Raw genomic sequence first — 12,805 nt, 5'->3', positions numbered from 1 at the left:
AACAACAACAACAACAACAACAACAACAACAGCAGGACTTTCACTCAACCTTAACTGAAGCAGGCCTCTGTTTAACTCTGCCTTTCGGGGGAAAGTCTCGGTCTGATGGCTTTGCTGGATGAAGCGGTGTAAAGTGATTTATTTTTGTTGCATAACGCGTACGACTTTCTCCAGACTTTCACAATCATCCATATTCTGGATATTAAGCCCCAGTGCCTGGAAGCCAAACCAAAGCAATGAACAGGAAGCACGGTTCTGGGAAAACAAAAAATCCTTTCCTCTTCCTCCTCTGCATGCTTTCCTGTTCCATGTTCAATCTCCCTCTCTCACCCTCTTCCTCTTTATCTCCTCCTCTGTCCCAATCTCACTTTCATGTCTGTGCAGCGTCTCTCTTTGACTGGTGTTTTGCGCTCTGACTCAGTTTCCTAATCCTTATGCTTGCTTTATTAGAGATTTTTTTTTTTCAGTTGTGTGGCTCACCAGCCTCATCAGACATGTGGTCTATTAACTTCACATCACATGAGATCAGCATGTTTACCAGACAAAGAAAAGGAAAAACTGAGGTGTACTTTTAACACGCACCGTTTACATTTTTGAAGTCAGCCTCATGTCTGTTTCTGTTTCCTCACTTCATTTTCTCCTCTTAGCCTTTTGTCCCCCAAGACAGCACTCAATCACTGTGTGTGTGTGTGTGTGTGTGTGTGTGTGTGTGTGTGTGAGAATGAGAGATACTCATTTATTTTAACACAGGGAGCATGACACAAGTATGCACAAAGAACTCTATTCATTGCCTCATAATGACATTTCTACATGTGAAATGGGATTTTGCTAATTTAATAAAAGGGGACACAAGCTGCACACCGACTGCACAAATGCACAAACTCATTCCTCTGTGGTTTGAGTTGTCCTCCAGAGGAAAAAGAGCCACTGCAAAAAGCAATACTTTGTCTTTCTCAAAGCAAAAATCTTGGACTATCTCACTCTTGATTTTTTCCCCCTTCAGCCAGACGCCATATGCACGCCTCCACCAGTCGACCCACTTTTGACTGGACGGACTGTGCTGCCTCTATCATCAGTGTGTCTGTCACAGGGTTTGAAAATCCGACGTTTATCTCCTAACAAACTAGTTTACACTTGACCTGAACGTCCAGAGCCGTCTTGTGAACATGTAGAGATGGATTTTATGAAGCTGTTTGGCACCGTTATCGCCGTTTTCTTCCACCCAGGATCCGCTTCTAAGTTAAATGGTAAGAACTTACGAAGGAAAACTCCCTTTGAAAACTCTGTTGAGACTGTTTCATGTGTTTTATTTCCGAGGCGAGACTTGGACTTGTTTCTTTCTACCGATAAAGTTTTATTTACGTGCGCATGCAGAGCGGAACGAGGCTGCGCATTCGGCGTAAGACCTATTTTATGTTCGTGTTTTCTCAACAAGCCCCTGAAGCGCACAGTTTGTGCGTTATAATAACAAACAGGCCGCTGTTCAACTCAACAGCAGCGTGATGTGGTGGAAACTTAACATCCACAGATTGTTTATGATTCAGGTCACTGATCTGAAGTCAGGAGGTCGCATTGCTACACTTAAGAATCGGTTATGTGCAGCATTATGCAACAGATGTCCACATCCATACACTGGCACTGTTCTCCATATTTCCATAAGGCAAGTTTAATGTATAGCTTATTTGTAGAGGCAACTCGAGCTTTACATACAAAAGTTTAAACAGACACGGGTAAAAATATATATATTTAAAGAAGCTTTGGCACTAAGGTAAAAATGAAATGACAATAATAATTTTGAAGGTAAGAGGTCCGAGATTGGTCATTATTCTTGCATGTTTGCATGAATTGGTTGTGGTTTCCCAACAGGATCCCCACAAGTGACCCTGGGATGAATCTAAGGGGTCACCAGATGAAATTATGACTAAATTATGCCTCTCATCTTTGCTTTTTCTGGGGAAAAAACACATCACATCACATCACATCTCAAATATTACATATGCAGCCTGTTATGAGGGGTCAGAGGCAGTCTGTTTATTAGTTGGTATATTTAAAAACATATGTTTTCAGTGCCTTATATGATACAGATTTACTGTGAAAAGCCATAATTAATGTATTTCAGTCAATAATTAACCTGCTCATTGTGGCTCAGCAAACCACCGCACTTCAGACGTGTTCAGATTCATATGGTCAAAATGTTTCTTCTCACTGTCTGTCACAGTGCACCACAGCACGAGAACTACTTTGATTGGCATCAATGCAGAAAAAAATCTTTTTAAAGCCCTTTAAAGTATAGCTTTTATACTATAATTTCACAACCGTATGGTTTACTCTACCCACGTCGCAGGAAAATGTGGCCAGACTTTGGCAAAAAAAAATTCTGGTTCCGAATTTGCCCATAATACTGTTGCTTGTTTCTAATCTTCCTGCTACGTGGGTGCCCCAGGAAGTCTTCAGGAAACAAACAAAACCAGTAACAACCCTGCACTTATCACCTTGTTTTCTCTCTGATGCTGATTGTGGTGTCCAGGCCCAAGGATCTGTCGGCACGGGACAGAGCGCCCATGCTACAAGGTGTTCTACATCCAGGACAGCAGGCGGAGGCTGACGTTTGAGGACGCCAGGCAGGCCTGCAGGTTGGATGGAGGCGAGTTGCTCAGCATTGAAACGGAGCGCGAGCAGCGACTGATGGAGAGGTTCATACAACAGCTGCAGGCTGGAGATGGAGACTTCTGGATCGGGCTCCGCCGCAGCCCACAGCGCTACAGGGCAGGAACAGCAAACCCAGGATGCCCCTCGCAGTACTATTGGCTGGACGGAAGCAAGGCCAAGTTCAGGTCTTTGTCATTTTTTCAACATTTCGCTCTTTTTGCCTGAATGTTTTGGCTGCATCAGTGAAAATGGACACAGCCCACTAAATATGGAAATATCAGTGGAAAAGGGTTGTCATCAAGTGATGCTTGTGTGGGAGTGAAGGAATGTCTACAGTCCTCTGCAAGAATTTGTGAATGACAAATTCAAATATAAATAAAACAGTGCAATGCAAACGTAAATGTGATACGAGTCCAAAGCATATTTTTTTTACTGCAGGAACTGGCACTGGGACGAGCCATCGTGTGGTGGTGAAATGTGTGCGGTTCTGTACCACCAGCCCTCAGCACCACCTGACGAAGAAGGTCATTTCCTCTTCCAGTGGAACGACGACAACTGCAACTCCAAGAACAACTTTGTCTGCAAATACCCAGAAGGTGAGCCAGCAGATCACAGACACTGTTGTTGTATCTGGCTGCTCAGTGCTGGCAATTATTGACATTTGGCACTGGCACTTGGTTTTATTTGGTTCTTGAATCCACAGAATTTGAATTTTATCTTCCAGAAACCATTACTAAAATGTGGCTGCCGCTGTCAACAGCTAGCACTAAGCAAGTTTAATGTTGGTGGTCTGGATTACTGTAATCCTCCGCTCCCACGCCAGGCTGAAAATATATATCTGCCTGTTCTTAAGGTGTACCTGATGCCTCTAATATTTATTTTTAAAGTAGCCGTTTGGTTTTTTACGTGTGTGGGTATGGATTTCCTTAAAAACAACCCTTTACTGTGTTCACTTTGTGGTCATAGTTATATAACAGTTAATAAAGTTAAGCATATCTTTTACTTTAAACAGTTTCCTGGAGACTCCTCTGACGATTATTCACTTGTTTTTAGTTGATTCCACTGTCTTTTTCTAATGATCCTTCCTGTTGTGTATCTTTTCTTTCTATTTTAGACATGAAACAGTTTTTGAATGCTTGCCTTTATATTAGCTGAGTGAAACGGCATTGATTACATAATTTTGCAAAAATGCGCTCTATATATAGAGTATTGAATGGCTGCTTTGTGTTAAATGTCTTACGTCTTTGCTCTGTCTTTTGCAGAAAAAGTACCAGTATTTACTGAGGAATTGAGCATAGCACATGCAGGTACAGCATGCACTTGAGTACCCCTTGTCTACATATGCATGACATTTCTGTGAGACAGAAACAAGATAACAAGAGCCTGCAGACTGTGTTTATACTTAGATCAAGAGAGTCAGACTAAACCACCACGTCATTGCTTTTTATCGCTCACCTTTAACGTCATTTGCCACCTTCCTGTTGCGGAAATAAAGACCTCTAGTGGTCAGAGTGTGTTAAGGTTTGTTTATTTTGCATGATTTGTAAAACTGTGTCCATCAAGGACAGATATTGTTCAGGGAAAAATAGACAAAATCTGCAATATGTTCACATGCATTCAGTATAATTCAGATTGGGATGATAGAGATGCACGCATGTGTTCACATGGTCTAACAGGAAATGTAAACCCTTGGTGGGCACAATACATGGAATTTATTGTGTATAATACTTTTTAATTTTTCAAATCATACTGATGCATGCTTTCTTTATGCTGTTCTGTTGGAAGAAATCAGTTCAAATGTGCAAAGACTACATAAACAATGCTGTGTGTCATATTTGTTCCAGTTCCATCTCTGAGGCCAAACTTATTCTCAACTACAGAAAGTGATGAGAGGATAAAAGTAGGATTACCCGAGTCATCAGGTAAGAAAAGAAAAAAGAAATCACATTTTATTATTGATACTTAGAGGTTGCACTCAGTGAATCGTGACTATTCAAGGATAAAAATTATCTGAAAAGAATTTATGCCAAGTATTATTCTCTTCTCCTTTGCAGTATCTCTCTCAGACAACACCCTGTATGTCTCATACATCCTTTATGCAACCATTCCTGCTCTGCTGCTGCTGCTGTTTGCAGCTGCTGGGTTCTTCTGCTACAAACAACATGCTAAGAGGTAAAACCAAAGAGAGAAAAAAATAAAATAAAATAAATTATATATATATATATATATATATATATATATATATATATATATATATACACACACACACACACACACACACACACACACACACACACACACCATATACCATATACTTATCTGTTGTACTTAAAATGTAAAACACTGTGTTTCTGGATGCAGGGTAATAAAATGCTGTATTAAGAGGCATTTTAGAAAAGGTCATGGGTTTCTTTGCAGAAGCTTCTTTGTGTAATGCATTTATGAAATATTTATTTAGCAATATGACCCATGAATGCAGCTCCTCTCCAGGGATCTGCTCAGTTTTGGACAATCTGAGCACACATTAGATTTAGATAACTTATGTACTGTACATCGTGTATCTTTGGTCTCTGAAAAGTTTGTGGTTAGAGACCTGTAAGGGAAATATGTTTTCACTGATGAGCAGTGTTTCTCCCTTGAGCTACTTGTGACGATCCCACTGTGCTCTTTAATGTTATTTCTTTCATATTCAGGAGGAAGACAGAAACTCAAAATTATCCCAGCAGACCAAAACCGTGGACCCCAGCCACAGCCTCACCTTACGCCATACAAGGACCTTACGCCTTCAGTGACATTACCAAACTTCCTCACACTTCCCTGAGCGGCAGCATGCCAGCAGACATGATGACCAAATATCCCTTAGCTCCCTCCCAGGACTCCCAGTGTGACGATTATGAGAATGTGTCATGTGTGGACAGGGAGAGCGGCTTCGTCACCAATGACATCTATGAGACCTGCAAAGCTCAGAGCCGGCGCTGCCGCGGTCAGGCTGGTTGGGTGGAAAATGAGATCTATGGCTAGCTCTGTTGATGCCCATCTGGTCAAAAGAATATGACTAAGCTAGATGGAGGAATACAGTGTTCTCCATCCCTTTCTTCCTGTACATCCAAACATATCTCCAGCATGTATTGTAGTACTGCATCCAGAGCTGCAAGTCAGATTAATGCTTAAAGCAGGTTTTCGCAAAGTTTTGTCAACTGTGACTCCATATTGAGTCTGCAAACTTCCCAGAACCCCACCAGCAGGGAGTCCTCAAATTGTAAATCTGAGCATGGCACACCTTTGGATTCAAGAGTAATAGGTGGGTTATGTGAACATGATAATATATTACAAATCTTATGAATACATTTTATTATTAAACATGACCAAAGAGTCATGAAGGCAGCTCTGTGCGGCTGTGCCAAGGCACAGTGGTGCTTTGAAGTGAATGCATCAGTGTGCGAACATGCTCACAAAGGCCAATGCTAACATGCTAATGTTTAGCAGGTATAAAGTGACCATGTTCACCATCTCAGTTCATTGTGTTTGCATGCTAGCATTTAAGAATTAGCACTAAATATGAAGTAAAGTTAAGACTGTTGGGAATGTCATCGTTTTGAATATTTTTGGTCATAAATTTAAGTTTTGAATAGATAAAAAGTTAGGGCATCATCAAAGCTGTTATAATGATATGAATAAGTGGTCCAAATTTCATGGCAGTGTTGAGACACTTTGCTCAAAACCACAAATGTCAGCCTTATGACGGCGCTCTGTCATTGCGACACATCATCTAGACAAATCCTCTGACATTTATGTAACTTCACAGCAGGTCTCAAAGAGGCATTAATGAACTCAAATAAGCAGAAATGAGTCAGGTCACTGCTGCTATATTTGGCACGGTGGATTGCACATTTAACCCAGGAAATAAGTGCAAGTGTTGAGGACTTGCACAAAGTTGCTCATGTTGTAAACAATCCAGAGTTAAACTACTCAGCCCTTTTCCAATCACGTCATCATATTATGACTCACAAGGACAAAAAGATCCTGTTAGTTCTCTACGGCAGTGGAGTCGTCCTATTCCGGGACCATTCTGACCCTTTCTCTAAACCTGAAGAGTTGTGTCAGCCCTGTGTAAGGCTTCCTGTTTGGACTCTGATGTCAGGGAACAGGACAGTACATGCGGAAACACTGATGACAGAACTCTGCTGACCCCAGTAAACCTCAAAGCTGTGGGCTTCCCCGACTCCACCTGACTGTGTGAGAAACTCAACCCTCCCACTGACCTGACAGACACTTTTCTTGGAGTTTGGAATATGTCACGGACTCCTTCATCAGCTTTTGCTTGTGAAAGCATGTGCCTGCCTTGTTAATTTTTAAACTAATCATGGATATACGTTAGTGAACACAAATGCCTGTGTTATTTCTGAGTGTGTACTGAGTGGGCTGCTGGGCCTGTGTCTCGGAAAGATGTGGCAAGCCCAGTAAGGAGAGGCTGAGTGTGTTCTTGGAGAATGTTAGACAGGAAATGCCAAAAGCACATCTGGAACTCTTACATTCAGGAAGTCTATGCGTGACAGCGGAGGCCTCCGGAGCGCTGCTCTGCCTGCCCGTTAAGTAATCCACTGTTCTGTGTTAGACTGTCACTGCATGAGCTGAAAAGAACAACTGCTGGGTGTGAGCCTGTGCTCTGTCTCAAACATGACAAGATTTTTGGCTGTCAAATAATGCTTGGTTACAAGATATCATGGTGGGATTCCTTATTTAATAAAAAATATGGGTATATTCAAATGTGTTTGTATTTGTGTAAGTGTCGAGGGGACGTAATGTGTGTTTGAATGTAAAAGGCCTGTTACTAAAGTGCAAATACTGCTGTACCGAGAGCAGTATTTTCAAAGAGGAAATGTGGAGCCTTGCTTCAATTTTCTATTTTCGCCAACAGATGGTGCTGTTATGTAGCTGACCGAAGTGTCTTTGTGGCTGATGACATGTCTAGTTTCACATGAGGTCCTGCATGTTATATTATATAATGCTATATACGGTTTAATATGATATATTTGTAATGGCCATTGCATTTTATCTCTGCATTACATGCCTAAAGGTATACATATCCTTTTGTCTTTTAATATTACAACCTAGCATTTTTTTCTTTCTCATGCATTCTTGCAGAGCATATTACTATGAGCGAGCAAAAAAATTAAAAAAAAAAATTAAAAAGGGGAGCGGGGGGGTGCAGTTTCAGGCTGATTCATAATGAATTTAACCCCCTTCTCCCTGCATCTCTCGCTCGCAGCCGACAAAAGCGAACAAAAACACCTGCGGGGCAAAACTTCAAAGTTACCTATGCGTGCAATCAAGGAGGGCACGCGAGCAAACACATTTCAGAATAGCAATTTTACCGGTTGACGTAAGAGGTGGGTCTGGTTGTCTTGGCAACCAATTGGCACTGAAGTGTGGAGCGGCTTCGTGGCCCCGCCCCCTGTACAAATACCCCTATGGCTTTGACGTCAATGCACGTCAACCGGAGAACATGATGCCTCTTTGCAAGTCAACTCGTGTGCTCTGTAGCTGATAGAGGTACCTCGAGCTGAAATATTATAGCTCTATTGTATTGGAGACCGCGGTGTGACAGCCCCCGGGAGCAGTAAATGGCCTGCTTCGTACCGCCGCACTGAGGGACAGTGTCGCCACATTGGCGTTCAAGCTGGCAGGGCGACACAGAAATCAACTTTGTCTATTTTTAATGGACACGCTTCGAGCGGCGGCGGCAGCGGCGGCAGAAGCGACGGCGGCGGGCGGTTTGTTTTCCTTTCGTCTTTATCTGTAGCTTGCCAAAGCGAGCCCGTGTGGAGCCCCCCGTGTGTCCCCCTGCTCGTCTGGCTGCCTCCTACTCGTCCACCAAACAGTCCCAGTTAAGAACAGCATGGTCATGGCTGACAGTGTCCAAAAACCGCTGATCCGGGGTCCGGTCCGAGTGGGCTTCTACGACATCGAGCGCACTTTAGGAAAGGGCAATTTCGCTGTCGTGAAGCTGGCCCGACACCGCATTACCAAGACAGAGGTGAGTGTGTCGGTGAACTAGTTAGCCTCAAAGCTAACTTGTGCTACTGTTCAGCTGAGTTACATAACTTTTCGGCACTAGTTGACGCCACAGATATTCAAAGCAGATACCAAAATGCTGTCCACATCGTGCGCTAATAGAAACTTGGATCAGGTAACTGCCCGGTCCCCCGGCTGCTCCGCTGCGAGCAACAGCTGCTAGGTTTGAGCCCGCAGGTACAGGAGCAGTGACTGCATGTTCGCCCCTCCTCAGCCAACATCACTGCCAGTAAAGGGGTCTGACCACCGGTGCTGCTGGGAAACACATACTGTAAACATGCATGCTGTCTCCCCAGACCAGCATCATACACCTGCACTGCTTTTTGGTAATGACCCAGACAGTGGCACAGTGTAGCAGCTCAAGAGTCTTGGCCTGTGTAAACATCCCGGTCGCCGTATCTGGGGCATGCAGCATGGGTCGGTGGTCCCATTATGTAATCCAAATAATGATGTGATTTAGTGGTTTCTTGTGCCAGCAGTGCCGAGAGCTTTGTGAGGAGCAGGATACGCCAGCCAGAAAACTGTAATTGCAAAGCAACGTGTTCTGCACGCATGCATGCAGACAGCAGCCCACTGACACTGCTCTGGGGAGGGTTTCCACTTAGTTTGGTTTGATATCACAAGCAGTGCACGCTCACAGGCCATGCAGCACGAGCGCAGAGAGAACAGGGCTCGGATTTGTCTGAGTTTGCTAATAGTTTTATGTCAGCTGTCTACTGAGGGGTCTTTCTTCAGCAGTACCACCGAGTGCTATGACTTTCTATTGTAATGACAGAGACAGAGGGACTCAATGTAAACAGGGTCCGGTCTGTGTGGGAAGAAGCCGTGTTGCGTGAGACAGAGGGAGTGATGGAAAAATAGGCTTGTGAAAACACTCTTGCAAACTTTGATCTTTGGTCTCTAGAGCCTCCAACTGTTTGTTGTCGAACGTGAGCAATCACACTTTACAGAAAAGCAAAGATTTGCCTCATCCAGACGAGGCCCTTGCTAGGTTTAATGAATAACTAGGCAAGAAAATGGCCCTTAAGAGTCTTATCGTGTTAATCTGGTTATTTAAGCCTGTGAGGTGGCGCTGCATCAGTCTAGCCAGGTAATCTGCCACCATGTAATGCTAACAACTATGTGAATGCAGGTTTTAATTCCACCCAGGCGATTTCACCGACTGGCTGCACATCTCCCTCAGCCGGTGTGATTTTCGGGGCTTGGATGAAAAGGTTGTCGCAGGTTTGGTGGAGGTCACTCAGTGCTGGTTGGTACGGAGAGCCGCTGCAGCTGCTTGGCTCGGCCACAGCCAGCCTGTTTGCTGGAGTGTCCAAGGTCAGCTGGAGAGGCAGGCTATCAACTTTATGTGATGCCATCTGTCTTGAGCATTTGCCAGGGCAAAAGAGATGTAAGCCCAGAGCATGTGTGCAAAGAAGAGTTTAATGACACATGAAACAGCAGATCTGATGCATCTGTGTGCATATTCCTAGATAGGTGTACCTGTGTGTGTGCATAACCTACTTTCTCTACTCACAGCCTCTGCGTGTTATACTGACCCATTCATCCCATTATGTACATAATGCAGCTTGTGGGCTCACATAGTGCCGGCCCATTTCCATGTACTCCTGCCTGTCAGCCCAGCAAGTTGTACATTTATCCATCCCTAATTGCAGCATTGTCCTGCCTTGTTCTGCTCCCATTACTTTGTGTTTAAACTGAATTCCCCTGTAATTCATTGCCCTCAAATGACCTTGTTCCAGCAGAGCTTGCAAGGAGTCTTGTGTCGTGTGCGTGTGTGTTAGCATAGTTGACAATGTGATCGGTTAGCTCCGATCGTTTCATGCTAAGTAGGCTGTAATCCCTCTATACTTGGCCAGTGATTTTAAATTTTATGCCCCAGAGGCCTCAACTTGCAGCTGGAGTGCCATTAAAAGATTTGGATTTCTTCATAGGATTTAACGCCTAATTGCATACCTGTCTCGGCTCCGGCTAGGGACGTAATAATGGAGAGTGCTAAACGCATCAAAACACCCATTACTGCACATCTGTAAGTACTAACTACAAATATGCTGAAGAGGATCAAAATGGGTGTCAGCGGCAGCCGAACACACGCGATCGCACATTCCTGGTCAAACAGTTTTTGATGTGAACGCCGTATATCTGGTGTCTGGCTGACAAGTGTCAAGATGGAGGATAAAATTATTCCAGAGGAAAATCCTGTTACACCATCATAAACTGCCGGGATCTTGCATCTGCTAAACCTTCAAACTCACGGATCTGTTCCTCAAACCTGCCTTCCTGGATCCTGAGTTATTATCTCACTCACGGCTGCAGCTAATAATTATTCTCATTATCGATTAGTGTAGTTTCTCACTTAATTGAGTAATCGTTCAGTGAGAAGTATCATCACAACACGCCGAAGGAGCAAGTTGACATATTCAGACGGCTTGTTTTGGCTGACCAAAAGCCAAAGATATTCAGGTTAGCATCACGAAAGACAAATACTTTTATTATTTGCCTCAAAAAAAGACTTAAGTTATTGATTCTGAATCTAACTGCGGAGTCATTTTCACCGATTCAGCTGAAGTCTTGTGGCTTTCTGAAACAACAGCCCCTTACATGTCTTTTAATGCGGTCCTGTTTTCAGTCAGAGTTTTCCAGCTTAATCTAACAGCAGCGTGTTTGCTGAGGGGGGGAACCGGGGTCTTGTGTTGTTTACTCCCCCGGCTTTGGCTCACAAACGCTGGGAACAGTTCAGATCACACTGATGAAATGCTGTTTATGAGACAGTCCGAAGGAGAGATGTTACCTACCGGACATCATTAATCAAAGCCAAGAGTGTTGAAGTTGTGAGTGTGTGTACGTGTCATTGTGCATGTGTGTGTATATCCGAGGAGGCCTGTGTTTGCCTCCTTCCTTCATGCGATGTTTCATCACGGCTCAAATTTTAAGACTGTTTATGAAGGTTTCAGCACAAGCTGTATTTAAGTATTTATCTTGTGTCTCAGAACATTCTGTCTCCCTTTGCCTCTTGGAGAATATTAAATTGCTGTCTGCGCTGGTGTGTATGTGACTGTGGGGAGGTGTGTCTTACTGCCCATCAAGTCTGATGAGCCCTCACAATGATTCAGTCGTTTGCTATTGAAGAACCGGCTGATTACAGTTGTATTGTCGATGCTTGATCACTCTGCAGGTGGCCATCAAGATCATCGACAAGACCCAACTGGATGCTGTCAACCTGGAGAAGATCTACAGGGAAGTTCAGATCATGAAGATGCTGGACCACCCCCACATCATCAAGCTCTACCAGGTGAGTCTGGACCTTCAGGGCCTGTTATCTGAAGCAGTTCTACATCTATGACGGCTTAGCGTAGAAGATGTGGACTTTTTAGTGTGCTTCTTTCCTTTCTCTGCTTTAGACTGCAGCGCATCCTGATTTTATTTGCGCTCTTGTTCATTTTTTTTCAGTCTCTAATGGAAATATCTTTGTATGTTGTTATTCCCCATGTTGCAACCCTGTGTCAGGATAAATGGTTTCATCTGGTTTTTGTTTTTCTTCTGTTAGTCCTGTTGTTTTTTTTTTTGCATTCATGGTATTTTCTTGCTTGACAAGCTATTGTCAGGAGTTTTTATGTCTGTCTCGGATGCTTCGACCTAACTTTTCCTTGTCCCATCACAACTCCAGGCAGTCTGTCACTGTCATTGTAGCAGTGATATTTGAAGAATGACACCATAAATACCACAGTGCGTACTCCAGTCAGTATACCACACACAGGCAGGGATGTTTGTTAAATTAGGTAAAAGTTGTAACACCACCCTGAATTGAGACAGGCTTATTTGTGCCACTCCTGTTTGATTGTTGTTTCACAAACAAATTTTAGACTGGTCTCTACTGTGAGGCCCGTCTTAACTCTTAGATGAGACTTATGGAGGTTAGACAGTTTCACAAAAATACAGTCTTCACTTATTTTAATCCTAAAAAGCTAGCCACCCTACCCCCACTCCAAACAGCCTGTGCACGATCCACAAAGGCTGAGTCCTCACTGCTGCGGACCAGGTTTGTTTCCAGTCCAAGCCCTTTGCTGCCTGTCAGTGCCTC

General features: G+C 43.6%; 2 protein-coding genes across 2 annotated transcripts in view; both read left to right on the top strand.

Moving 5' to 3' along the window:
• Positions 1-979: 979 nt before the first annotated feature.
• On the top strand, positions 980-7,413 carry laynb (layilin b). The gene is made up of 7 exons (XM_076734515.1): positions 980-1,247; positions 2,528-2,834; positions 3,088-3,245; positions 3,912-3,956; positions 4,494-4,571; positions 4,704-4,821; positions 5,343-7,413. The coding sequence occupies exons 1-7, from the start codon at positions 1,175-1,177 to the stop codon at positions 5,668-5,670; spliced, it is 1,107 nt and encodes a 368-aa protein (XP_076590630.1). The 5' UTR covers positions 980-1,174; the 3' UTR covers positions 5,671-7,413.
• A 718-nt stretch (positions 7,414-8,131) lies between these two features.
• Positions 8,132-12,805, top strand: part of sik2b (salt-inducible kinase 2b) — a 41,934-nt gene continuing 37,260 nt past the window's right edge. Inside the window, exons 1-2 of the mRNA XM_076734513.1 lie at positions 8,132-8,686; positions 11,900-12,016. Coding sequence (XP_076590628.1) covers positions 8,549-8,686; positions 11,900-12,016 — 255 coding nt within the window. The 5' untranslated portion in view covers positions 8,132-8,548. The remainder of the gene's footprint in view (positions 8,687-11,899; positions 12,017-12,805) is intronic.

Source organism: Chaetodon auriga, chromosome 7, assembly GCF_051107435.1.
Source record: "Chaetodon auriga isolate fChaAug3 chromosome 7, fChaAug3.hap1, whole genome shotgun sequence".
In the NCBI taxonomy this organism is placed as follows: Eukaryota; Metazoa; Chordata; class Actinopteri; order Chaetodontiformes; family Chaetodontidae; genus Chaetodon; species Chaetodon auriga.
This window is presented reverse-complemented; position numbering and strand designations above follow the sequence as displayed.